Source organism: Macrobrachium nipponense, chromosome 32 (genome assembly GCF_015104395.2).
Source record: "Macrobrachium nipponense isolate FS-2020 chromosome 32, ASM1510439v2, whole genome shotgun sequence".
Lineage (NCBI taxonomy): Eukaryota > Metazoa > Arthropoda > Malacostraca > Decapoda > Palaemonidae > Macrobrachium > Macrobrachium nipponense.
Genome location: NC_061094.1, coordinates 7,989,090 through 8,015,104, shown reverse-complemented (window position 1 = coordinate 8,015,104; position 26,015 = coordinate 7,989,090). Strand labels below are relative to the sequence as shown.

At 40.4% G+C, this 26,015-nt stretch overlaps 1 protein-coding gene across 10 annotated transcripts in view; it reads right to left on the bottom strand.

Annotated features, from left to right (window-relative positions):
• LOC135207203 (differentially expressed in FDCP 8 homolog A-like) overlaps nucleotides 1–26,015 on the bottom strand; it is a 227,670-nt gene that overhangs the window by 109,527 nt on the left and 92,128 nt on the right. For 7 of the 10 annotated variants that reach the window (XR_010312928.1, XM_064238792.1, XM_064238795.1 and 4 more), the window contains 4 exons: nucleotides 22,147–22,309; nucleotides 20,983–21,147; nucleotides 7,740–7,787; nucleotides 3,026–3,070 (listed from right to left, as the gene is read on the bottom strand). Coding sequence is in view for 9 of the 10 variants with exons in the window: in XM_064238792.1 (XP_064094862.1) it covers nucleotides 3,026–3,070; nucleotides 7,740–7,787; nucleotides 20,983–21,147; nucleotides 22,147–22,309 (421 nt within the window). In the remaining variant the exon portion in view is untranslated. The remainder of the gene's footprint in view (nucleotides 1–3,025; nucleotides 3,071–7,739; nucleotides 7,788–20,982; nucleotides 21,148–22,146; nucleotides 22,310–26,015) is intronic. The other 3 variants (XM_064238799.1, XM_064238800.1, XM_064238801.1) reach the window with 3 other exon arrangements.

Genomic DNA, 26,015 nt, shown 5'->3' with positions numbered 1-26,015 from the left:
AATCACATATCAATTTTGTGGCTTTTTTGGGTGTCCCCCCTCTTGCTGATGCTGTTTTCCCGCTGTGTTGTGCTATGTATTCTGTGTATGGCTCCAACATCACCTCAAGAGGGCTATGAAGGTGCTGATCCTTGAAAAGTTATAGAAATTGCCGAGAGGATCAAGGCAGGTTGGTCTCCAAGACCTTTATCATGGGCCTAGCAGGACATCAAGAATGCCATGGGCAAGTTGAAGAGGTACGTACTACATGACAGACTTTGGGAATCTGGTTTTGTGAGCAAAGGTTAGCCAAGGTTCAAGTGCGTGGTGCCAAACCGAAGGCTACTGCTACGAAGCTTGTAGGTCTACATGGGCTGGCTGTTTTTTCTCAAAGTTCGACATGAGCTTTCCAAAAAGAGGACTCGTGACAAAGCTTTGGATGCTTCCGGGGAAGGAATGGAGGAATATTGGAAGACATTAAAAGACTTGATGAAAAGTAAGGCCCTGTTTTTAATCAAATCTACAGTGATGATAAAACTGGTTTTTTACATCGCTCCTTGCCCACAATACCTTGGCTGATAAGAAAAAGAATTTATCCAGCTGAAAGCTTTCCAACCAATGTGTTTCTGATATGTGGAAATGCTTATGTAGCCACTGCTGCAAACCAGTCATTGTTGCACAATTGAAGCAACCCTATGCCCTGCATGGCTTGAAGGATAGTCTCCTAGTGGTTTGGCATCATTCAACGAAGGTTTGGTTCACTGCCAAGATCATACCTTGATTAGTTCCATAACCACTTTTGTTAGGAGACTGTTTCTCACCAAAAACAAAACCTTAGCATTGTTATCATGTTTTTGCCCTCTAGTGCAAATTTACTTACATAACCAAAGATCCACATAGATACTGTCGCAGTGAAATAGCTATACCAGAGGAAGTTCCTGGGAAGAGGTGCTGGTGGTGTTTGAGGACAAGCAGGAGCAAGATTTGGATACACAGAGATAACGGATTCTGGAGAATCTTCCACAGTATTTTGCTGAAATCTGCCATCTACAACTTAACAGGTGCTTGTAAGGATGTCACCATGCAGACCTTAGAGCAAGAATGGAACAATACCCTGAAGGGGGAAGAATACCTTCTACATACCTCAACACCCCTTTTGATTAGTGCGCTACTTAATGACCACCTGAAAGGACAGGAGACAGATGAGGAGGGGGAGGACTTGTAAAGCCTCCTTGTAAGTTTTACAAGTCTAGCCCACTTAAGCAGTTTTGTCATTATTCACAGGTGTGAGAGAGAGTGAGTGAGCTTGGTTTTTATTTTCTGTAAAGTACTGTCAATGCATTCTGTGCTATTTATACTTCAAAGTCACCATCTGCCTTGAGGAGGCATTACGTCTGATGTTGGGATTCTCCGTAATTTTGATAAACATATAGAAGATCATTCCCACGTACTTACATTAAGACTCTGGTTATGGTTATGATGCTGACTTGTCTTTATAGCCATTGTCATCTTCACGGGCTTTCTCCATCATCTCACCAGCACCAACTGCAGCAGCTATCTCAATGTGGGACAAAAGTTGGAAGCCAGGATTGCCATCATCCTCCAGCCACTCCTATGTATCATTCTTGGGAACATTGTAGTAGCTTCCCTTGGTGAGTTGGATACAAACATCGTCAACATCAAAACCTTGAAAGTTAATCATGCCCTCTTTTTCATTCACGATACAGTTCCAAGCATGCTCCAGGGTCTGGGGTATGTGCAGTGACATCCTTCAAAGCATCTGCAAAGTTGTCAATGGCAGATTACAGTGAATATCTTCGAAGATTCTCTTCTGCATATCAAAGCCTTGCTTCTCCTCCTCCTCCTTGAGTACCACCATCACTTCGTCCAGGAACTTCCCTCAAACATTTCATTGTAACAAGAAAAAATTGGTCCATTGGTTGACTGATCGCAGTCAATTTAGGAGGAAAAAACCCCAAATATGACCTTCATCACTAACCAACTGGGTTTTGGTAGGATATGCAGGTCATTTTCCACAAAATGCAAAGCTTCCATCCAATGTTTAACATTTCCAAAGCCCTGTGTCTGATGACAATTAACCTCCTTAGAAAAGTGATTGTGGAACCAATTAGAAATGATCTTGGAGGTGAACCAAGCCTTTATTTAGTGATACAAAATCACTTGATGATTATCCATCTACCTATGCATGGCACATGCTTGCTCTTCATGTCTAGCTACCACTGGTTTGTAACAATACCCACCAGAGGCATTTGCATATAACATGCACTGCTTCAAAAGCTTTCAACCGAGACATACATGAAGAATCGCATATATCTCAACTCTCTCACTGAGTGTATTCCATCTTTTCACCAATTCCAAAAGTTAGAGACAGAAAATGTCGTTTGAAAAATGCCCCCCAGATAGCTTCCTGATATTTTCAGGATGACGAAAAAATCCACAGCACTAGGCAGGTTAACCTAAGTTAAGAATATTTACATTTAGATATACTAATTGGTTTCTGTTGCCCCCATCACTGGTAAATCTGGCAAATACAAATCTGCACAGAGAGGTATAGAATAAGAAAATTAAACTGTTTATGTGGACACTTATAAAAATGTATTGCAAATATACTTCAGTAATGAAAGGGAATTCAAATCTGTTAATCATGCAAGTGTAAAAACAGCACTATTAAACTACTACATGCACTATTGTTCACCTAAATCAAAACTGATAGAAGTTACAAATTTATTTTGACAATAGATTAGATACAAATCATACACAGTTAAACCCTTCATTCGCTCTCCACATGAACAGCAATATTTTGAAAGCATTAATGAAATTTATACAAAATATTCAAGAGAGTTCAGTTTTTAGAGTACAGATATATCACAACAGTTTTAATTAGTGTCATACCAAACTTTAAAGGAACCTGACAAGTTTTTACAGGCTTCAACACACCAGAATACTTTCTGAAAATAGGAGGTGAAGTTTTAAGAGAGTGCAAACAAAAATAATAAGCAAAAACTTGTACAAGAAATTCCAGTACCTTTTCTGAATGGGTCACTCAAACATGAGACGCCCCTAGGGTGGGCTAAAAACAAAATTAAAATGATTAGTATAATGCTTTTTCAACATTTGAATAAAACAAGAAAGCAAAAGATTATCATGCATTTCATTATTAATTTGCTACCTGAGTGATAACAAACACCATCAATTTGGTGTTCACTTCAAATTGTGTATTCATTTGAGTTCAAGCTACATATTCTCTCGATATTACACTATTTTTAAGAAGAAATACAGGAAATATTCCTTCCCAGTAGAGTAACAAATGAATACGTATAACCCTACAACAGTGTTCCTTTGTTTACACTGATCTTGTCATATTCCTAAAACCAGCATATAATATGTCGAGACACTATAATACATTATGAAATACAATTTCAGTGACATGAATTCCTTAAAAGAAACTCATAGGTACACTGAAAAGCTAGAACTGTCATCATTATGATTCTAGCATTTTTTAAAGGGCCCTACAGATAAAATGTACAAACTTCAAAATATAAACAAAGTATTTTTCAATGTTCTTTTTTCCATAATTCTTTTCAAACTTATTACTTTGAATATGAATATCCTACTGATCAATAAAGTCAACAGTTTTTAAATTTTATTTGTGAGGGCTGCATGAAGCCCATTTTCTTTGCTACATTCAATGCTGATTAAAGTCAGTTCCTTTTCTTTGCTACATTCAATGCTGATTAAAGTCAGTTCCTTAAGTGTCAACTGAAATTTGCCAAAAATTTACAAAACTGCAATAACCTCAAGTGTAAATCACATCTCTACTATACAGGTAAGGTTCCATTATCTTTTCCTTGTTCAACAAGTAACTCGCTTCCTCTTACTCTTCAGGGATTGGCAAGTATGCTGGCCAAATAAATAAATATAAATTGAGCATGATTTTATCATAAGCTAAATTCACTTAATCCTTCATCATATATTCCTCATCAAATATATGAAAGCTAGTCAGAAAATACTTGAAGGGCAATATACCGCAAATTAACTATGATTCCAAATATACTGGTCTAACAAAATTCCAACCGTTACACAGTCTTAGAAGTAACCTTGACAAGTTTTTTCCAGTATAATATATTTCTGGTTTGTTCACTTAACTTTCACTCCAAAATCATCAGAACTACCAATAATTACCCTTTTAATACTTGACCTTATTAAAAGATTCCATCATTATCATTTTCATCTTGGCATATCAGGTCTTTAATTCCCTTCAACACCTTACTATACTGGAAGTTCACATCTGGGCAAGGGCCTGTGCTGGATTCTTTCTCAGAAGTCTACTTGCTACTGTTAGTTATTGTCTCTTCCACAAGGAAGCTGCTTTCAGATTCCTCAAATAAGGTGCATTAATTTAATAAATAAACTTATTTTAATGAAACTTGATAAGCAATTGGTTTGTCAAGTGAGAGGCCAGATTCTTTCAAGCATAATTCTCTAAAAGGCTAATCAGTCATGCAACAAGTAACATCCTGAGTGAAATCTGAAGTTTGTTTATAGTAAGAACAAAATTTTTTTAGAGGAAGTCTACAAAGGGTTGCTAAAAGTGTCAAGAATACCAGATCAGTTGAGTTGAAAGAGAAGAGATCAAATTATGTATCCTTAATATTAGTACAATCTTTCTGTCAACAAGATGAAATATCCTGCAACATTTGAAAGGTACACTACGTACTTTCATGACATGTCTGGCTTGTGAAGTCGTACTTCACCCCCAGAACCTCGGAAATGAACACTTCTCTTAAAGAAATAGTACTGTACACAAATGCCTTCAGCATACAGTACAGAATGAACAAATCAGAAACAAACCAGTAAGCCAACAAAGTGGAACTTGAGTGCATAATTTTAGCCATTGAAATTATCTATTTGTAGACAAAATCGACAAAACTAGAAGAAAATATTTCCAAAGGAGGAAAATTTTCTAGAAACTGGCTAATAAAAAATTCGGTATGTGATCTTGCAAACCGTCCACATATAATAATTAAGCCTGACTCATAGATCAGCAACATTTTCCTATACTTTACTTAAAGTCAAGGTGGTTCTAGACCAATTCCACAAAATTAAACAATTAAAGAACTGGGATTGTTAAAGATATAATGCTGAAACTGGTTCCTGGTAATCCCTAGTATATTCATAAAAACTGCCAAGGCAGGCAACATTCGTTAGACATCTGACACCATCAAGGCAAGAATGTGTAGTTTTAGACACAAAACTATACATACCCATCATTTACATTAACCAACATTCATAGTCTTCACAAATCCTTAACACTACATGCCTGAAAAAAATATTCTCTTCCAGCTTACCAGCTACAACAAGCATGCTCCTAGATTCCAGGGTTGGAAGTAGGTACAAGCTTTATTTTCTCATGTCAAATCTACAAATGTGAACAATCATGGTGTTGGGAAGAGCAACACTTGATACAAATGATGAGTTTGCATTGGAAATACTTTTTAAAAAATATTAGCCCATATCACAAATTCAATGAGAAATACGAATACTGAGAGAATCCCTTAAACTAGTCAATTAGAATGAAGATTCCTAAGTGAATCTAACAGAACTGGTTTACAAAGGAACCAAAGGCTATAAATCAGATTGGGAGATGCGCAGTAAGGCCTAACCCCACAAAAGACATTAAACTTAGAGGTTAGAGACAGTCAATGAAGAAATTTTAGATCAAGATGTAGAAGCTGGCTGTCACCATTAAAATGACAGGAGTTGAAAAATTATTAAGTTATAAATCTAGCCAAGATGTGTTCATGTGCACAGTGAAGACCCCACAAATCATGACTAAACCAACAGCTGACATCAGAATCTTTCCTATGAAACAAAAATAGAGAAATGTGGTTGAGAGAACAAGTACATATTTATCACAAAAGGGCAGAGAGTTGGCAAAACATTTACAGTATTGTCTACTTGTCCGTCATCACCTCAGTCGATGTCAGGGCATCTCAAGGTCAATTCGTTCTCTATGCTAACTGGTTTAGGGAGGATAGCAGGAAAATCTGATAGTGGACTTTGATGTTCATGTCGGGCAATGTAGTTTTGGGGATGTGCAGTTGGTTGGTAAATTCTACAGCCTTGTCAGCCCAAAGCATTTCAAAACTCCTCACACCACTGCCATTTCACGGCATGAATATCAAAAGTCCATCATCAGTTTTTACTGCTTTTCTCCATTTTTTTCTACATCCAAAACCTTACAATTTCTCAAATTCACCTAATGTTTGCTATAGCCTTTTCTGTCTTCTATAGTTTATAGTTTATAAACTTCATCTCATCTGCATTCCATTCTTTTGTTACATGATTACCAAGCACAGTGGCAGTGGAATTAGGTGATCACATGATACCTTTCATAGATTTTATACCTTCCTTATCACAACATAATCATCATCTTTATCAAAAATACCCCTACAAATTCCAAGTTCACATTTCAGAATGGTGTGCATAGTCCCAACTACAGCAGATTTCTCAAATAGCGAGCTTATTTTCTTCTTTATACATGGGATTAAGAGTAGGTAACAGTTTTTGTTAACTAACACATTAACCATATGGTCTTCCTCACTATAAATATATCAAATTATTATTTTTACTTTACGTTTCCTGCATGTTTTTTGCTTCTGCATATTTTAACATTAGTTGAGTTACTTGTTGCAGTGATGAAAAGCAGGCACTACAGAAATGAAATCCCTTGGTATCTGGACTTATAACCAACTACGTAGTGTGTTAGCATTTGACCTGACACTCCAGGAATCTGAAACAATGTCCTTAAGTTACCTGTCACCAATTAGCTAACTTGGAAATAACTTGTCCTTTGTTTAACTTCAAAAGAAGAGTCTGGAACCTTTACTTGTGGATAGCCACAAAATGGCCCCAATAGTAATGAGAGTCAAAAACAAACTCCTCACTGGCAGCTAACAATTTTAAACAGCAGCTTTTTGTTGAATAAAATTACTCAAAAAATATACATTTGAATCTAGTAGTTTTCCCCCAAGGATTACACTGAATAATTAAGTTTAGGTTTGGAAGGCAACTAGGATGTGAGAATCTGTAGTTTTTGATAGCCAACGCATAAGGCTTACAGAATCTCTCGACATGTCATTCGTAGCTAAATGCATCATAGGCACACAATTTGATATTGGGCCATAAAACTTGTGCAACAAAGATTTATACATATATAAAAACTACTATTAGTACGTATACTTGTACAATTATATCCTCCACAGATCTATTGCTGCTTATCATGAAACAATTTATAATCATCACAGAAAATACCCATTTCTATAATTAACAGAATATATTAATTTCATTATTCCCTCACTGGTCTACCATTTACCTATTAAAATTTGAATAGAAAGTCACTGCCATTTGCTTTAATAATCCAGAGTAGTCATTCTCACAACAGCATAATTTGCATAAAAGTGTGATCCCCTCCTAACTATACTATTGAGAGGAACTTACTATAGTACCGTACTTGCCTCTTCAACTATCAACTATATTAAATTTCTAAATATTTCCAACCAATTAAAGTTAACCACTTGTACAGAATATCAAAGATATCCTGTAGCAACATGTTCTAGCATCTTACGGTACTGCGTACTACAAGCCAATAGATGTTACAACTGACAAAACCTCATTAAACTATTTGTATCTACAATACAGACTTTCTGAAAACAACAGAGTAAAATAGATATCACTACCTTTTCTCTGAACTTCCTTTCCATTCTTTTTGAAAACACGAAAGTATTCTGAAAATGGAACATCTGGTTAAAGACATACAGAGGTAAATAACATGCAACTTCCAAAAGCACTTTCTCAACAAATAATCTCCTAATGTAAGTTCATTAAAAAAATAAAAAATAAAAAGTTGAATTATCTAGGGGTGGGAACGATACAATCAAATATCCTTTTCATCAAATAAGAAATTAACACTATAATGGACATGAACCATGTACATATATGGCAATTCCTGTTCAAATCTAAGCTGGAAAAGAATTAAGACATTAAATACACTGGTCCACACCATCACATCATGCAGGGCAACCTGACCTTCACTAATCATTAACTTCAAAAGATATTAATAAAGGAAATACCCTGTGTTAGGAAAATTCAGTCATTAATAATGCAAATGTAATGTAAAAACATTAATACCTATTACCCTTTTTTTTTTAAATACTTACCATTACAGCAGCTGCATCAGCAGGAGAATGGAGTGTAAAGACTAAAAAATTAATATGATAGTTTGGCTTAAACCATCCTGTGAACCATCCCTTTTAGGCGAACCACTGGTTCAGGTTCTTACTGATTTGTTTCAGTTTTCCTCTATCCACATGACTGGGGAGACTGGGGGATGATAACTAATAGAGAAGTATGTATTTACAGAATAAATTCTATTGTAACAATTTACTTTTTTTAAATGAATCTCTACAGTTCGCCCCCGCCTATTCGTGGTTCCGGATTCCCGGACTCGCCTATTCATGGATTTTTCTATGGAACATATGTGCACATTATTCGCAGAGAATTCACCCATATGCGTTATTTTTCATAAAGAAAAATATTCTCAAATTAACACTATTATTTTCTTATTTTTGTGACAAAATGCATTTTATTTTTTAACTATCAAAATACACTGGTATAAGGGCTTTCAGAGGGGATTTTTGGTGTTTGAACTATCAAAATAGGCATTTATAAGTGATCTTAAGTATTCGTGAATTTTAGCCAATCGCGGGAAGGTTGCGGTGCACATCACTCCCCAAATACCCGGGGTTGATTGTACTATTATGAAAGCTGATTCATGAACTGAACCAGGAAGAGAAAAAAGGAGAGGACAAAATATAACCACCCCAAAGAAAACAACAAAATTCCATAAGGAATTATTAAATCCATGTGCTGGTGCTGCTGCCAAGTAAGGACTAATTCATTAACCTGTTAAGCGTCACCAACAGAATATCTCAAGTCACCAACATCCCACATCACACCACCTTCAGTGGCGTACGTTAACACGTTCTTGGTGGCACACTGATCAGGCTCAGAAATGCGCTCCATTCTTATGCAAACCGTAGGAACGTCATGTGGCAACACCGAGCAGAATTATGGGTAAATGGCAACCTTTTTCGTAACAAAGACAGTCTAACAGAGGACATCTACCTCTCGCTTCCCACTGCGCTTCCAGCATTCGTTGATAAAAGACCGATTTAATTTCATTTGATCCCACATACGTATTGTCCATAATGAGCGTTTCAAAGCGAATGAAAAATCTTTTGCCAGGAGACTTCACTACTCGATGCAGAGACAGATGATGACTACGAGACTCAGAGTAGCAAATCAGAAGCCTCTAACAGACTGAATAAAATTTATCCAAACCTGAAGACAACCGTAAATTAGGTTCAAACATTGTTCGGCCAAGTGACTGGACAATAATGATGTAGAGAGGAATCCCTTTACCTTTTGTTCACCAAAAGGCGTGAAATTTATTGTTCAGGATAAGGGAAGCACCATGTAGTTTTTTTTTTTAACTTTTTTGATGATGAAGCCATGGAGCTCACTGTAACAGTAATGAATAGATTTGCCAACCAGTTTCTAGATGAATATATAAAAAGTTTGCCTACAATATCACATGTACTAAAATGGTATGACAATTGTTAATGAAAAAAAGCTAATCAATGCTGTACTGGCTTTATGTTTTAAGAGAATGGTATACAAATTAATAATTTTTTCCCTTTCATGTTTCATGCTTGCACGTAATCTTTAGCATATAAAGATTATTTATTATCCTAATATGCATCCCATAAGCGACGCTTATGAGAAGGCCTCCCCTATCTAAATATAGGAACCTTCATATTCCTCAAAACTTGACAACTTCCTCAGTAAACAGGAAAGATTAGAGCATAGCTATCCTAATAATTCAGGATATAAGTTCCCTTGCTGTAATGAGGGGCAAAAGCATACTGTATGATTCATAGTGAATCACTGCTTCTCTGAAATAATGTTAGGCAAAATACTAATTACATCTTCACAAAGCTGCATTGAAAACTCTCTCTAGATAGAAGTACTTAAGAAAATTAAAAGTGGTTTCTACTGCTCTCTAAATCATGGAATTTCATTTGTAGGAAAGGTAAAAAAAAGGTCTAGGTTAGCATGTGCCTTTATCACAATGGCCCTAATCCTTTGAATCCAGTCATGATCATGCAAGGCTTAATAATAATAGCCTTTGGGGTGCAATCCAGACTGGTTCAGGTGAGAATTTATTTTTCACGCCATGCAAGATAGTTTCTAAGTTGGTATCAAAATGAATTTTAGAATATTTATCAATATTCTATACAATCTTTTACTTTAAAAAAGTATCTCTTCCCCTCAGGCTGCCCTCTAAGGCAGACGCTAAAATCAGCTAGTTGTCCAGGTAGAGAAGCATCTGAATACCTAACTGGTAAGACCTCTTGTTCAAATCCATCAAGACCTGTATAAACTTGTGGGGTTAAGCTCAAGCTCAAGCAAAATGCCCAAAACTTGCAACCCACGCTCTGAAAAACAAACTAGAGGCATTTTCTTCAATTTGAATGAATCATTATACAGAAATATGTATCCATGTCTACTCACACAATGCATTTTCCTTTTTATAATGCCACTAATACTGAACTGGCAGACTCCATGATGAAAGGAGTCAGATGAGCAAGACAACCAGTACAACCTCCATCCTCCTAAAGCTTATGGTACCAGAAAAAGGTACTAGTAGAACCCCAGCATCAAATCCAAGATTATATCCACCGCTCCTTCAGAAAAAAAAAGTAGACTTCTGGAACTTCTCATTGTGAAGACAAGTGGGGGAAACCCCAAAGGTGAAACTGTCAGAAGCATCTGGGTAAGGAGGGGAATGCTGCATCCCTCCTTGAATACCTCTACCACACAAGGATCTGCCTCCAGACCCTGCACATTGCAAATGGCTGACTTGAGGACAAAGACGACTCAACTGCTTGCTTGGAGGAAACTTTGGAACTCTGCACCAACTGAAGAAGTAGCTGCTGCTTTGTTGCAGATGCCTGAAGCTTGAGAGCACTGCAAAAAAGCTCTAGTTTATATTTTTCCAATTCTCGTATTATCATACCTAATGCTGAAGCATCCAGTAAAAGCATAGGATGTTCAGCAACAATCTCAGCTGTCTCTGCCGAAAAGATTGAGGGAATCAAATAAAAAACACAGTTGTTCTCTAAGCTTGATGACAGCACGACTCAAGGCATGCATGGACCCACACCAAGAGAGTCCGAAACCACTATCTAAGCAACCAAAGAAAGTCACTAAATTCTATCCCAAGTGTTGTTTCTCTTTAGAAAGAATTATCTTACCTACGCCTGTGATAGACATTCTTGAAAAAGCATAATTTCTGTAATATGGAAAGCTGAGCGAGCAAAAAACTCGAGTTTAACTCCATATTAGTTAGCACACTTACCGGAGGAAACTGTTTGCTCTAGTCCAACCGTAAGGGAAATTAGTGTCCCTCATGAAAGAAACAACTAGTTCCAGCAACTACTTGGTTGCATGAAAGCTGAAGAAAAGAGGAAGACCTTTTGGGTAATTTAGCCTCGGAATTGGACCTGTTCTGCATCAATTTAGCTAGCTTAGAAGACGGGAGAAAGTAGCACTCATTGATGTTGCAATACCATGGGACACCAGAGTAGATATAAGAGAGATAAAATTGATAAGTACATATCAAGATTGGAAATAGAAATAAAGATATGGGATATACTATTGGAAATTTTACTCAATCATAGGAACACTAGGCACGATCCCAAGATCCCTGAAAAGAAACCTGGAAAAACTAAATTCCGCAGCAGCTCCAAGACTCATGCAGAAGAGTTTGCTATTAGAAACAGCACATAGAAAGAGAAAAGTGATGGACTCCTAAGGAGGCAGGATGCAACCCAAAACTCCACACTATAAAAACCACCCAGTCGAATAAGATGACAAAGATAGACCCCAAAAAATATTTTCTTTATCTTCAACAGATGTGATGTCATTGAACACCATCAGAATCTCAAGGGAAAAAATTGGTATGAACATTTTTATCTCAAATAGTCAAAACATGGAAACTTGAGGACGATAAAGATAAAAATTTTTAACAACTATGTTAGAAGGGATAAAACAGATCGAATGGAGAGATAAAGGCAGCAAGCAAATATAAATTGGGTTTAAGTTATTTGCAAAGAACAAGTATTGTCTGCAGTCCATCACATAAAAATACCGAAGGTATGAGCATTATTAATGGAAATTTATTTGAAATGGGATTTATCTAACAGAATGGTGTTGGGTAATCTGTGAGAACAAATATCAAAATGATATTGTCATGATACAATAAAGTTTTATACATACTTACCTGGCAGATATATACAATTAAATGGCCCACCCAGCCTCCCCTCAGGAGACAGGTGGAAGAGAAAATCTGTTTAGAAAATGGGAATGGTTCCTATTCCTGCCACCCAGCGGCAGTGGCGGTAGATCACCTGACCTACCTGTAGCGTGTGCCGCGAAATTCGAATTTCTGTCGGGGACGACGGAGTCTATAGCTAAGTATATATCTGCCAGGTAAGTATGTATAAAACTTTATTGTATCATGACAATATCATTTTTATACATTCAACTTCCCTGGCAGATATATACTTAGCTGATTGGCACCTTTGGCGGAGGGTAAGAGACAGCTAATTACTGAATAGACAAGAAAAACAACATACGTTGTAGGTAACAAAAATATAAGAAACCTTGGTTCCTACCTGTGTCGGCGAAAGACTTCATGGCTACTGCCTAAGAGCTTACATCGCTTCAAGAGCCTCAGCGAGGTAGTGACCTCATGCTAAGAGTTCTTGATGGTCTGCCGATGGGGTCTTATCCACTTACTCGACAGAACTTAAGGATCTTTGTCAATGGGGTCCTATCCACTTACATGACAAAACACCTTGCCATATGGCATCATCAAGGAGCATAACACCGATCCCGATCACCTGATCCTAATACCGGGGTTAATACTACGATTGAAAGGAGTTATCCCCCCCAACATCCTTTCATACGACCATAAAAACTCAAAACCAAACAATTTTTTAGTTAAAAACAATATTAATTAAGGATCTGTACCAGCTCCCTGTCCCAGCACGGTATCCGCTGATACATAAGGTCCAAGAGAAAAGCACTTTTCATAAGTCACTCTGACGTCTTTTAAGTAGTGGGAGGCAAATACCGAGTTGCATCTCCAATATGTTGCTGCTAATATGTCTTTCATTGACATATTTCTATTAAAGGCTAAGGAAGTTGCAATTGCACTGACTTCGTGTGCTCTAACCCTAAGCAGCTTAAATGCTTTCTCCTGGCATTTCATGTGAGCCTCCGTTATCACATTTCTCACGAAGAATGCTAATGCATTCTTCGACATTTGCCTCTTCGGGTTCCTTACCGCGCACCATAGGCTCTGATCACAACCCTGAAGTTGACTCTTTCTCTTCAGATAAAACTTCAGTGCTCTGACCGGACAGAGAGACCTTTCTGCTTCTCTACCCACAAGGGGAGAGAGGCCCTAGATTTCAAAACTTCTGGGCCACGGTTTAGAAGGGTTCTCATTCTTGGCCAGAAACAGAGGTTGGAAAGAGACAACAGCAGAATCTCCTCTAAAACCTACCCGAGAGTCTAATACATGTATCTCACTGACCCTCTTGGCAGTCGCGAGGGCAAGAGAAAAATGCACTTTCTCGAGAGGTCTCTAAAGGATGCCTTATTCGGTGGTTCGAAAGTATCCGAAGAGAGAAACTGGAGGACCACATCCAGATTCCAACTTGGAGTGATAGAGGACTTAGACTTTGTAGTACCAAAGGATCGTATCAAATCATGGAGATCCTTGTTGTCTTCTATGTTGAGGCCCCTGTTTCTAAATACAGCTGAGAGCATGCTCCTATAACCTTTTATGGTTGAAACAGCTAAGCGTGATTCCTCTCTAAGGAAGAGAAGGAAATCAGCAATTTCGGTCACAGAGGTATTGGAAGAGGACAGCTTCTTCGACCTACACCATCTACGGAAGACTTCCCACTTCGATTGATAGACCCGCAGAGTAGAGGATCTGCGGGCTGTGGCAATTGCGCTTGCAGCTTTTCGAGAAAGGCCTCTCGCTCTGACAAGTCTTTCGATAGTCGAAAGGCAGTCAGGGAGAGAGCGTGGATGTTTCCGTGATATCTCTCGAAGTGGGGTTGTTTGAGCAGATCTGTCCTCATGGGAAGAGATCTGGGGAAGTCCACCGTCCATTCCAGTACCTCTGTGAACCAGTCTATGCCCGACCAGTCCATGAGAAGGGCATCTATTGCTATTGCTCTGGGATCTTCGACAATGGAGCAAAAGTTTTCCATCATTCTGGAGAGGAACGTGGCAAACAGGTCTATCTGAGGCTTCCCCCAGAGGGACCAGAGCTTTCGGCAGACTTCGGAGTGGAGGGTCCACTCTGTTGGAAGGACCTGGTTCTTCCTGCTGAGTCTGTCTGCTCTGACATTTTTGGTTCCTTGTACAAACCTCGTCAACAGTACAATGCCTCGTTCCTCTGCCCATATCAAGAGGTCTCTCGCTATCTTGTATAGTGTGAGCGAGTGAGTCCCAGAGCCGTGGTATTGTCCGAATTTACCTGGACTACCACACCTCTGACCTCCGACTCGAAGTTCTTCAAGGCTAGATGAACTGCCATAAGTTCCTTTACATTTATATGCCAGGACACCTGTTCTCCTGTCCAGGATCCTGACACTTCCTTCTTTCCTAGTGTTGCTCCCCATCCCGTTTCCGAGGCGTCGGAAAACAACACTAGGAGAGGGTTCCGAATCGCAAGGGATATACCTTCGTTCTTCTGAAGCGGGGTTAACCACCACCTCAGGTGTGATTTTATTTCTTGTAGAATGGGAAACTGATCCGAAAGTTCCCCTTTCTTTCTGTCCCACATTCTTTGCAGGTAAAACTGCAGAGGTCTGAGATTGAGTCTCCCTAGGGAAACGAACTGCTCCAGCGACGAAAGGGTGCCCAGAAGACTTAACCATTCCCTCGCTGAGCTTCGTTCTTTCCCTAGGAAGGTTGAGACTTTCTTCAAGCCTCGAGCAATTCTGTCTTGCGATGGAAATACTTGAAAACCCCGAGAATCCATCTGAATCCCCAGATAGACAATGTCCTGGCTGGGGATCATCTGCGACTTCTCGAGGTTCACGAGCAGTCCGAGTGAGCGAACGAGATTCAAAGTCGTTTCCAAGTCCTCCAAACATTGTTGTTTTGATTTGGCCCTTATTAGCCAGTCATCCAGATAGAGGGATATGTTCACCCCCTCCAGATGAAGCCATCGTGCTACGTTCCTCATCAGGCTGGTGAACACTTGAGGAGCCGTAGACATGCCGAAGCACATAGCCCTGAATTGAAAGACCCTTCCCTGCATCATGAAACTTAGATATTTCCTCGATGACGGATGCAGAGGGACGTGAAAATATGCGTCTTGTAGATCCAAGGAGGCCATCCAACCTCCTGGACGCAGAGCCGCCAGAACCGAGTTGGAGGTTTCCATAGAGAACTTCTGTTTCTTTACGAATTGGTTCAGTGCACTCATATCCAGGACAGGTCTCCACCCTCCCGAGGCTTTTGGTACGAGGAACAGTCGATTGTAAAAGCCCTGAGAGTGTGGATCCTGTACTAATTCTATGGCCTCCTTGTCCAACATTTGTTCTACTAGTTGAAGAAGGGTCTTCCTCTTGACAGGGTCCGTGTACTTCGCCGACAGTTCCCTTGGAGTAGACGTCAAGGGAGGCCTGTCTCTGAAGGGGATGAGATATCCTCTCCTCACTATTGAGAGGGACCAGTTGTCCGCCCCTCTCGACGCCCATTCTTCTGCAAAGTTCAGAAGTCTGGCGCCTACTGGTGTTTGGAGGACTTGAGGTTCACTTGCTTTTCTTGGTAGGTCTAAAGGCAGAAGACCTACCTCTTCTTTCTGCTCCTCTCTTCTTAAAGGAGGACCGAGAAGACGAACTCCCTCGAAAGGGCGGCTTTGGGTTCCGTGTCTCCTTCTTCGTGGCAGGAACAGCTGTCCTCGGCCTTTTGGTTGACTGAACCAGCAGATCTTGTGTCGCCTTCTCAGTAAGTGAGTGAGAAATGTCTCTCACTAACTGAGAAGGGAAAAGCTGGTTAGACAGAGGAGCGTACAGAAGGGACGACCTCTGTACCGGAGAGACAGCTTTTGTAAGAAAAGAACTGAATACAGTTCTCTTCTTAAGTATTCCCGCCCCGAAAAGGGAGGCCACTTCCCCCGATCCGTCTTGCACTGCCTTGTCCATACAAGCCAAAATACTATTAAGGACATCGGGGCTCAGTCGTTCATTGTCTTGTGTCCTCTTGGCCATCACCCCAAGGGACCAGTCCAGAAAGTTGAAAACTTCCAAGACATGGAACAATCCCTTGAGGAGATGGTCCATTTCAGACATTCCCCAAGTTGTCTTGGCTGAAGATAGAGACTGTCTCCTCGACGCGTCCACCAGCGTTGAAAAATCTGCCTCTGCAGAAGCTGGAAGGGCGAGTCCCATTGCTTCGCCTGTCTCATACCAGATACCCCTCCTCCCAGAAAGTCTGGAGGGAGGGCAGGTAAAGACAGTCTTTCCCGCCTCCTTCCTGGAGTTAAGCCAATTTCCAAAAGACTGCAAAGCCTTCTTCATGGAAATTGTCGGCCGCATCTTCAAGAAGGAGGACGACTTTGAGGTTTTCGTGCTCGTGAACAGCGACCGAGGAGATGGAGGAGCGGCAGGACTCAAAGAATCTCCAAATTCCTGAAGCAAAAGCGCAGCCAACGCTTTGTAGTCCGATAGTCCAGCCCCTTTTTGATCTTCGGTGTCAGAGACATCTTCCAATACAAGATCCACCAGAGAATCATTATTAGCCGAGGAGAATGTCTCTTCTCGCAAGGCGAAGGGCTCTTCCCAAGATCAGCTCCCTCCTGACAAGGGCGACGGCCGCCTGTGCGACATCTTGCATCCCTGTCCGGCGCATGCTGATCCTGAGAAAAAACCCCATCATCATCTAAGTCCTCCTGACAAGAATGACGGCCGCCTGTGCGACGTCTTGCATTCTTATCAGGAGACAGCTGTGCTTGCGGCAAGTTGCCACCAGAAACGGACATATCGTGAACAGGACGACGGCCGCCTGTGCGATGTCTTTCGTCTCTGTCCAGAGAAATCCGTTCCTGGTCCAAATTATAAAGAGACGCTTCCTGGTTGATTTCTCCGTATGGTTCTCTTGAAGAAAATCTTGGCACTTGGTGTTTAACAGTTGCCGAAAGTCTGGTTCGTTCCATGCGCTTGGACGTATCTGTCTGTCTAGGACAGTGTCGTCTGTCCGAGCTGTCCACATATGGAACTTGGCGCTTGGCTGGTGTCGTTCCAGTACGACACTTCTGCCTGTCCGTCTTGTCCGCTTCTGGCGCCTGGCGCCCGGACGGAGTTGTCTGCGCACAACGTTTTGTCCTATCCAGGCTGTCCGCCTTGTCTAGGTTGTCCGCAATCGGCACACGGCGCTTGGTCATAGTTGTCCGCATAGGACAAATCTGCCTGTCCGCGTCTGGCGAATGGTCTCTCTGGTTGGCGCCGTCCGCGTAGGACACTTTTGCCAGTCCGAGTCGTCCAATTCTGGCGCCGAGCGCCTGGGTGGTTCTGTCCCACTCGGACACTCTTCTTCATTGTCCTTATCTGGCGTCCCAAACCTCTTAGTTTTCGTCCGTCTTTCCTTATTCATCTCTGTTCTCGGACGAGGAGTAGAGGAGAGGAGTCTGGAGTCCGGAACGCCCGTCGGACGAGATCTCTTAACAGGAAGAAAATCATCCTTTCTCCTCGGAAGGTCTTTTCTCAATACTCCTACTAATGAGGAAATCTGTTCCTGCATTTTAAGTAGGATGTCCGTCGCGGTTTCTTCCTTTTCTTTCTCATTAATAGGAGAATGCGCTCTGGAAGGAGTAGGAGATCGAGACATTGTCCTCTTGGCTCTTTTCCTCTCATAGGGAGAATCGTCCGGGAAATGTTCCGGGCTCGAGTCCAGCGTCGGAGCTTTCCAACTCCTCTTGATCGGACGCGACAGTTCGTCGGAAGTCCATCCACTTCTGCGAGGAGACGAATCGGATGACGAAAAGCACTCTTTTAGGATGCCTTTCCAATGGCGATCCTTGGCAGTCTGGGACGCTACAGATTCTGCCGAGGGGACGCCTGACCGGTGGGGATTCTCCGTAACCTCCGTACGACTGTCGACATTCCTTCTCCTCTGGGCCTGGGAGCTTGGAAGCGGTCTAGGTCTGGGAGCGAGACAGAGCCGATCAGACGCACCCTCCACTACACTGGGGACACTTATGTCACTTTCCACAGTCTTACCTTTAAGAGCTTGCATTTCAAGCTCCATCCTCCTTAATGTGGTCTTCAGATTTGCAATCTCCACAGCAGAACTTGCAACATCTGCTACGGGAGAGGGTGATACTGCATGTGAGGAAGCAATTAATTGGGGTTTAGTTATGCTTCTAGAGACAGCCTTTCTAACCCTATCTCTCTCTAGTTTCCTTAAAATAGGAATCTAGGGTCTTCCATCCTTCCTCATCCATATTCACACATTCATCACAAGTGTTATTTCTAGTGCATTCATACCCCCCTACACTTCTTGCATACCTTGTGAGGATCTAACGACACTTTCGGTAGCCTCACCAAACAACCCTCATTCACACATCTTCTAACTTCGCAGCTAGAATCAGACATTTTTGAGCAAAATCCGAAGCAAAATCCAAAAAACGTTCCACAAAAGCGTATGCCAAACCACAGATCCAAATACGTCACCAAAAAGACAGTCCAGAAGATCAACGGCGATGAAATACGAAAATCAAGTCAGGAGGTACCAACAACGATGTTGTGGTCACCGGCGACAGAGAAAATCTGTTTAGAAAATGGGAATGGTTCCTATTCCTGCCACCCAGCGGCAGTGGCGGTAGATCACCTGACCTACCTGTAGCGTGTGACGCGAAATTCGAATTTCTGTCGGGGACGACGGAGTCTATAGCTAAGTATATATCTGCCAGGGAAGTTGAATGTATAAAAATGTACCTTTTTCAGGCCCTTGATGGTGTTGCACAAAAATCAAGTAACCTTGGATTTTGTTAACACCAATACTACACAAAAAAGCTACTAATACAAAGAGCCCATCAATTTTCAAAAAGAAACTAAAGTTTTATGGTCAATTAAAGTCAACCAACTATACTATAAAGGGCGAAATGTCTGTCCGTCCATCTGTCACTCAATCACGGCCAAACAGCTGGTCTGATGGGCATGAAACATGGCAGGGTTATAGTGGGGACCCCTAAGATAGTTTAAAAGGGGTTTCATCCTACCTTCCCCCCACTCCAAAGGGGGTTGGGGTGAGAAGGGATTCCCTGAAATGGAGCTGGTTCTGCCCGTGAAACGGGACTGGTTAAGATGGTAGACTTAGTTACTTTAGAGATTTATCATACATAAGTTAAAAAAACACTAGCGAGTCACTTATATGAAGCAGCAGATGAATATGCTTTTTAGTAAGGATTAGTAAATTGCTAGTCCAGAGAATGTAACTTAATGAGAACTGAAGTTCTGAATAGCAAAGAAAGAAAACCACATGTGAACTAGAGAAGTGAAAATCTTCGTAAAGATTCATGAAGACATACAAATGCCATACCCTTACTACAAGAATACAATGCAGGAACCGAGATTACCTACTAAATTACTTAGTAGTACAGTGCTTGTGCAATACGAAAATTATACTGCATACATGGAACCTGGGGAAACTTGAAAGCTAATACCTTCACCTAAACTACATTAGGAAAACTATCCACAGTAACTCCCCAAAATATTCTGTCTACATCAACAAAAATAACATATCAGCTGATTACTCATCCTACTAATAAAGTAACTCCAAGTTCTCCCAGACGAGCAATATGGGTAAATGATGGAAAAAAAATAAAGTGTTTTAAGGTTATGGAAATACAATGAAAAATACACCTATGTAATTCATTAGTATTTCTACCTTATGGTGCCTGAAAGAAGTAAAAATATAAAGTTTGGAATCTTAATGATGTCACTGAGCTTTCTGTAATAATGAATAAAGTCATATAATACAGTATTGAGAATTGAGCTATTTTCTAAATTAGCCAACTTTGCCTATTTCTAATCTTCTTAATATGGCACTGAAAGATAAAGTTACCAGAATATACTGTATTTCAATCCTAATTCAAAACCTCCACTGCTCTTCTTGCCTCTCATTGCAATCAGCTAGGCACATTTCATCAATACATTAGATACATATACCTTTTAGTATCCACTATACTGTATTATACCATGAAACATTCTTATATGCTTTAAAATTGAAGTTAATCTTCAGCAATAATTCACAATTCAAAGATTGTTTTGATCTGAGAAATGCATAAAGTAAATGATGATACGAACACAGCAGGTAGTCTACGTTGTAAGAATGATCAAGACTACACTGAAAGATGAAACTACATTAAAGAAAAAAAAGTAAAGTTAAATGTTGTGTGTAATTTTGAGCTGAGAGGGCCATAAAACCATGAGCCAATCCATGACAAAAGAAAAACAGCAAATTTAAAAAAACTTGAAAAGCACTGGTTCACAAAAGCAAACAAAACAATAAGCAACTTATTTATAAGTGTGGAAAATGTCAAAAATTCAGAAAACCTCATTAATTACCGAAGTTCAAACCAAAACATGTTAAGAGATTAAAATAATAGTACTGCAGTGCTATACATGAAAAGAACAACACAAATAGCTAAAAGTGCTGTGCTATTTTAAAACTGCAAAATAGAAATCTAGCACCAAAATTCAGAAATTCAACTCCATATTCAAAATAACACCATGCCATAGAAGCAGCAAACCAGTTAAAGCTTACTATTTGTTATCAGTCTCCTGCACTCTGCACATCTGTAGTTCTGAGCTGATAATCCAACTTCTGGACAAATGCTTAAAATGTATGAAGCTTCCTCATTCACTTTCACACTGGCACATCTCCGCCGAACTCTATTAACACATCGACCATGACATCGGTAACCACATACTGTGAAAGATAAAAAATCTTAGCATCTAATGACTTGGTAGAGAGTTATTTATTCGGTAAATTATTGCAAATAATGCTTGAATTTATTTTTTACATATACATTCTGTAAGCCTTAGCACACACTGATTCGTTCACCAGATATGTCTCATCATCAATCAAAGTAAAAGCGTATTGTCTATTATGATTATGATCCTATCCGAAAGCATTTCCAATTAACTTCGCAGCATAAATGCTGAATAGAGTTGTATCTTGTTACATGCGGGTTAAGCAAGCACTGTTCCATTTAGCTCAGACTGAAGACTAATAGATACTGAAGTGAGAAAAATCCAGGATTAAAATACCTTAATTGTCCTGCACATGTAATAACAATATACGGTAAATTATCAATCCTAACAGTGTTTGTGTTATAGTGTAAAGAATCAGTCCTCTATGGGTAGATAGTAAAACGAATGTTGACATTAATTATGCTGAGAGAGAGAGAGAGAGAGAGAGAGAGAGAGAGAGAGAGAGAGAGAGAGAGAGAGAGAGAGAGAGAGAGAGAGAGAACTTAGGTATGTTTATATCTGTACAACGAATCGGAAAAACAGCTGTTTCATTTATACATACATACATACATCATACATATATATGTATATATTATATCTATATATATATAGATATATTATATATATATATATATATATAGATATATATATATATATATATATATATATATATATGTGTGTGTGTGTGTGTGTGTGTGTGTGAACATTTATACACTATAGTGTGTGTATGTGTGCGCACAGGAGCGCTCTGAACCTATATCTTTTAGGTTATGCAATTAGGGTGGTATCCCCTGATGAATCAAATTAACAATTTTAGACAGCCACATTTTGATATTTAAACTCCTCTTGGACACTACAATAATGTAGCAATGCAGTATTCAAAGTTCAGTTTCTCTGAGTGTTCAATCAGCTTCTATGAATGATGTTTTATACAAGATGATGACAAAAGACTTACAAGTGCATCTATAAGACACATGGATAACACCCCAAATGATGTTAGCACACTGGTCGCAAAATTCTTTTGATGCTCTTGCTAGCGGAGGCTTCAAAGGCTGAAAGTGGTGATTCATCAGACACACAACACCTGATGATGCTATTTCAATAGATTCATTAGCCTCCTGCAAAAAAAGAAAGGAAAATGGTGGTAAAGGAAAATGGTGGTAAAACTTTCTAGTCCCATGAACATGCATGAATACACTTGAAAAAATGATATTGTAATGATACAATTAAGTTTGTTCATACTTACCTGGCAGATATATATATAGCTGTATTTTTCCGAATCCGACAGAAATTTAAACACTTACGACACACGCAGTGGGAGTCAGGTGGTTATACCCCATTGCCGCCGCTGGGAGGCGGGTATCAGGAATCATTCCCATTTTCTATTCATAATTTTTATTTCCACTGTCTCCTGAGGGGAGGTGGGTGGGTACTTGATTATATATATCTGCCAGGTAAGTATGAACAAACTTAATTGTATCATTACAATATCATTTTGTCATGAAAACTTACCTGTCAGATATATATATAGCTGAATCCCACCTTTGGTGGTGGGAGTAGACAGAATAGAAGATTTTAGGAAACATATATATGCAGATAATTGATATCTTGATTCCTTACCTGTTAGCATAGCTGACTTCGTGGTTACTGCCGCGTAAGTCTGCTTGTGCTACTAGAGTTGCCAGCGAGGTAGAGACCTATATAGCTGGTGCACTCCAGATGATCTGTCAACAGGGGCGAGACCACGACGTGAACTAGACCATATTGACCATACCATGAGGGCTTAAGAAGTAAAATAAATATATCTATAAAAAATATATATCACCACCTGACCCACCTATCCAAAGTTAAAGGTTTGTGTTTAACTAAGGCATTAAGAGTTTAAGAATTGTCACCGTTGTCGGCGACTCAACTACTAAATTAAGAGCTCTTCCTAACCATTTTTTCTACAGGATAGGATGAGTGGTACTTCTTGCCCCCAAGATTGTGTCTGCAGACACGTATGGCCCTAGCGAGCAGCAGATCTCATATGCCATCTTCACATCTCGCAGGGAGTGTGAATTGAACACAGAGTTGCTTCGCTAAAACATGGTACTCAGGATGTTGCTGATGCCATGCTCTGTTGAAATGCTTCCGAGGCCGCGCCCTCACCTCGTGAGCATTCAAATCAAAAGATTTCAAATCTTTGGTGCAAACACAAAGAAGAGCTTTTTTTGAAAGACCTCCTTAACAATAAAGCCAGGGTGTTCTTCGATATGGGCAAGTCTGGTCTTTTCGGAACACTGCAGATTGTCCGTACGACTTCGACTTTCTTGAGTTTTATGTAGATAAAACTTGAGAGACCTGACAGGGCACAGGACACTCTCTGGCTCCTGCCCCCTAACTTGTGCCATCCTTGCTTCCAAGCTCCTGGCCCAAGGACAAAACGGGTTTCCATTCTTAGGCCATAACGAAAAAGCTTAGAGAGCACACCGCCTTGTGTTCTCTAAAGCCAAAACTTGTGACGATGGCTTAAAATCTCACTGACCCTCTTTGTCGTATCTAGGGGGTGGTTAGAAAAATGCCTTCCTGATCACATGCAAGAAGTTAACAGGTAGGAGATGTTCGAATGCTTTGACATAAAGAACTTCAGACTATGTCTAAGTTCCATCTTGAAAGCTTCGATCTGGACATGCACAGTCAGTCCGTCGTACTAACGTCAGGTGACCGACCAGTTGACCAGTCAGACGAATCAAGGACAGTAAGGCTGTCCCTGAAGACCATAAGGCACTTTTCTTCGCTGAAGGATGAGTGTCTGGACTGCCTGGGCGATTCAAGCTAAGCAAACCTTGGGGGGTGTATCAACGCAACCCAACGTCGTTAGCGAATCAACTCCTGAGCCACTCCTGACTCGAGCTTCTGGTGCCAGGAGAAAGGAGCGAGGAGCAAAAAGGCGATTCAGTCCCGAAGGACGAATGCCTGACAGTCCAACCTGGTATCATGTTATTAAACGATCATCGGGGGTGTATAAACGCAACCGACTTCGTCAACAAGAAACTCAGGGCTACTATATGTCCTCCTGATCTCGCACGAGTGTCTGACTCCGAGAAAACAGGTGAGACAAAAAGTAGATGGTGAGCGAGTTTCGATTTTGATTTCACAGAACTCAAAGATCGTGAAGGGCTTTGTTGTTTGACAGAAGCAAATCTCTGAGCCCAAAGGCCGTCAACAACATATTTTTGCGTATTCTTTAATAGTTGTGACTGCCAGCTTATCCCATTCTTCAAACGGAAAGGGAAGACTGCAATCTTATGCTGTCAACATCTCGATAGTCTGAACGTAGTCAGACTCAGAGCGGAGAGGTTATAGGTACCTTTCGTGTTAAAGGAGACCGACTCTCTCGGAAAAGGTCCTTGGAAGGACGTGACCTCTGTGAATCTAGGGTCTTGAAGGCCAACATGGGGCGATTAGCGTCATTGTCGCTCCCTTGTGATGATATAAATCATCTTATTACAATTTCCTAAGCGATTGAAAAAGGGGAAAAGAGACTAAACATCCATCCCCGTTCAATATCATAAGGATGGCGTTTAATGTTACCGCTCCCGGATCGAGAATAAGGAGCAGAGAAGAAGAAGCCTCTTCGTCCTCAACCTAGCGAAGAGATGAATGAAAGGACGTCCCTAAAGTCTCCACAACTCTCACATACTTCTAAAGAAAGATTCCACTCGAAGTCAGTAGTTGCTGCCTTCGATCGAGGAACGATTCGAACGGACTTTTGCAATCCTGTAACGAACCTCTAGAGGATCGTTCCATTCTACGCCTGTTGTTATAATAGGCTCTTTCTCGTAAACCCGAACCGGGACCGAGAGAAGATACTTCCTAAGATATGAGAGAGCTGTGGAAGATCAGAGTTGATATGGACCATGGTTCCAAAAACTCGTTTCGAGGACTGGAGGGACGACTGAATTGCTTCCACTTCTTTCAGATTATGATCCAGGACATCTGAAACCCTCTCCAGATGTCCGCACCTTCTTTCTATCACCTCAAGAGATACTTAACGCACCGAGAGATGTTCAGAATCATTCCTAGATCTTTAATAAAATTTCAGTTTCCCGGTAGGAAAAAACTGTAGAGGTCTGAATTGCAGTCTATTCAGGGAAACAAACTTCTTTAGGAAGGAAATGGTGTCCCAGCAAGCTCATCCATCCCTCCCTCCACACAGTATGTTTACTTCCCTAATAAGGCTGCGCTTTGCCTAAGCAAGAGAGACTATAATAGTGCAATGTTGTGGTAGACTCCTAGTCCTATACCGTGCGTAACGAGCACCGAAAGGAGTAAGAATATCTCTGTAGAAACATATTAAGGCCAAACGAATGCAATGTTTATTCATTCAGTAAGAAATCCCCTCAATCTTAGGCTAAAGTCCGTGATTGTAGGGCAGAGATACAGTTCGTCAGTCAATCCCGCAGGAGAGAGAGAGACGTAACTGCCAGCACAGAGATACGGTTAGTCAGTCAATCCCGCAGGAGAGAGAGACTTAACCTACCGCGCATGACAGCGAACGAGTTGGTACTGGCTCGTTTGGACTGGAGGAGAAGACAGTGACAGCAGCAGCTTACGATCGTCCGTCATGTCGTCTCTTAACTTTATGCCTGGGTTGCCAGCTACCCTATCTATGAAGAAAAAGGTCCGTTATTTTTAGCATAAAGAGACTCTCAAGCTGGTATATTTAAGCGAAACAGAAAACGCTAAATATATAGATGCGTTTGTGTCGTCAGAACACTACCATACAACGGTAAAAGATAAATCGGAAACTCCTGGAAGGCTGCAGGGAGTAACGATTAA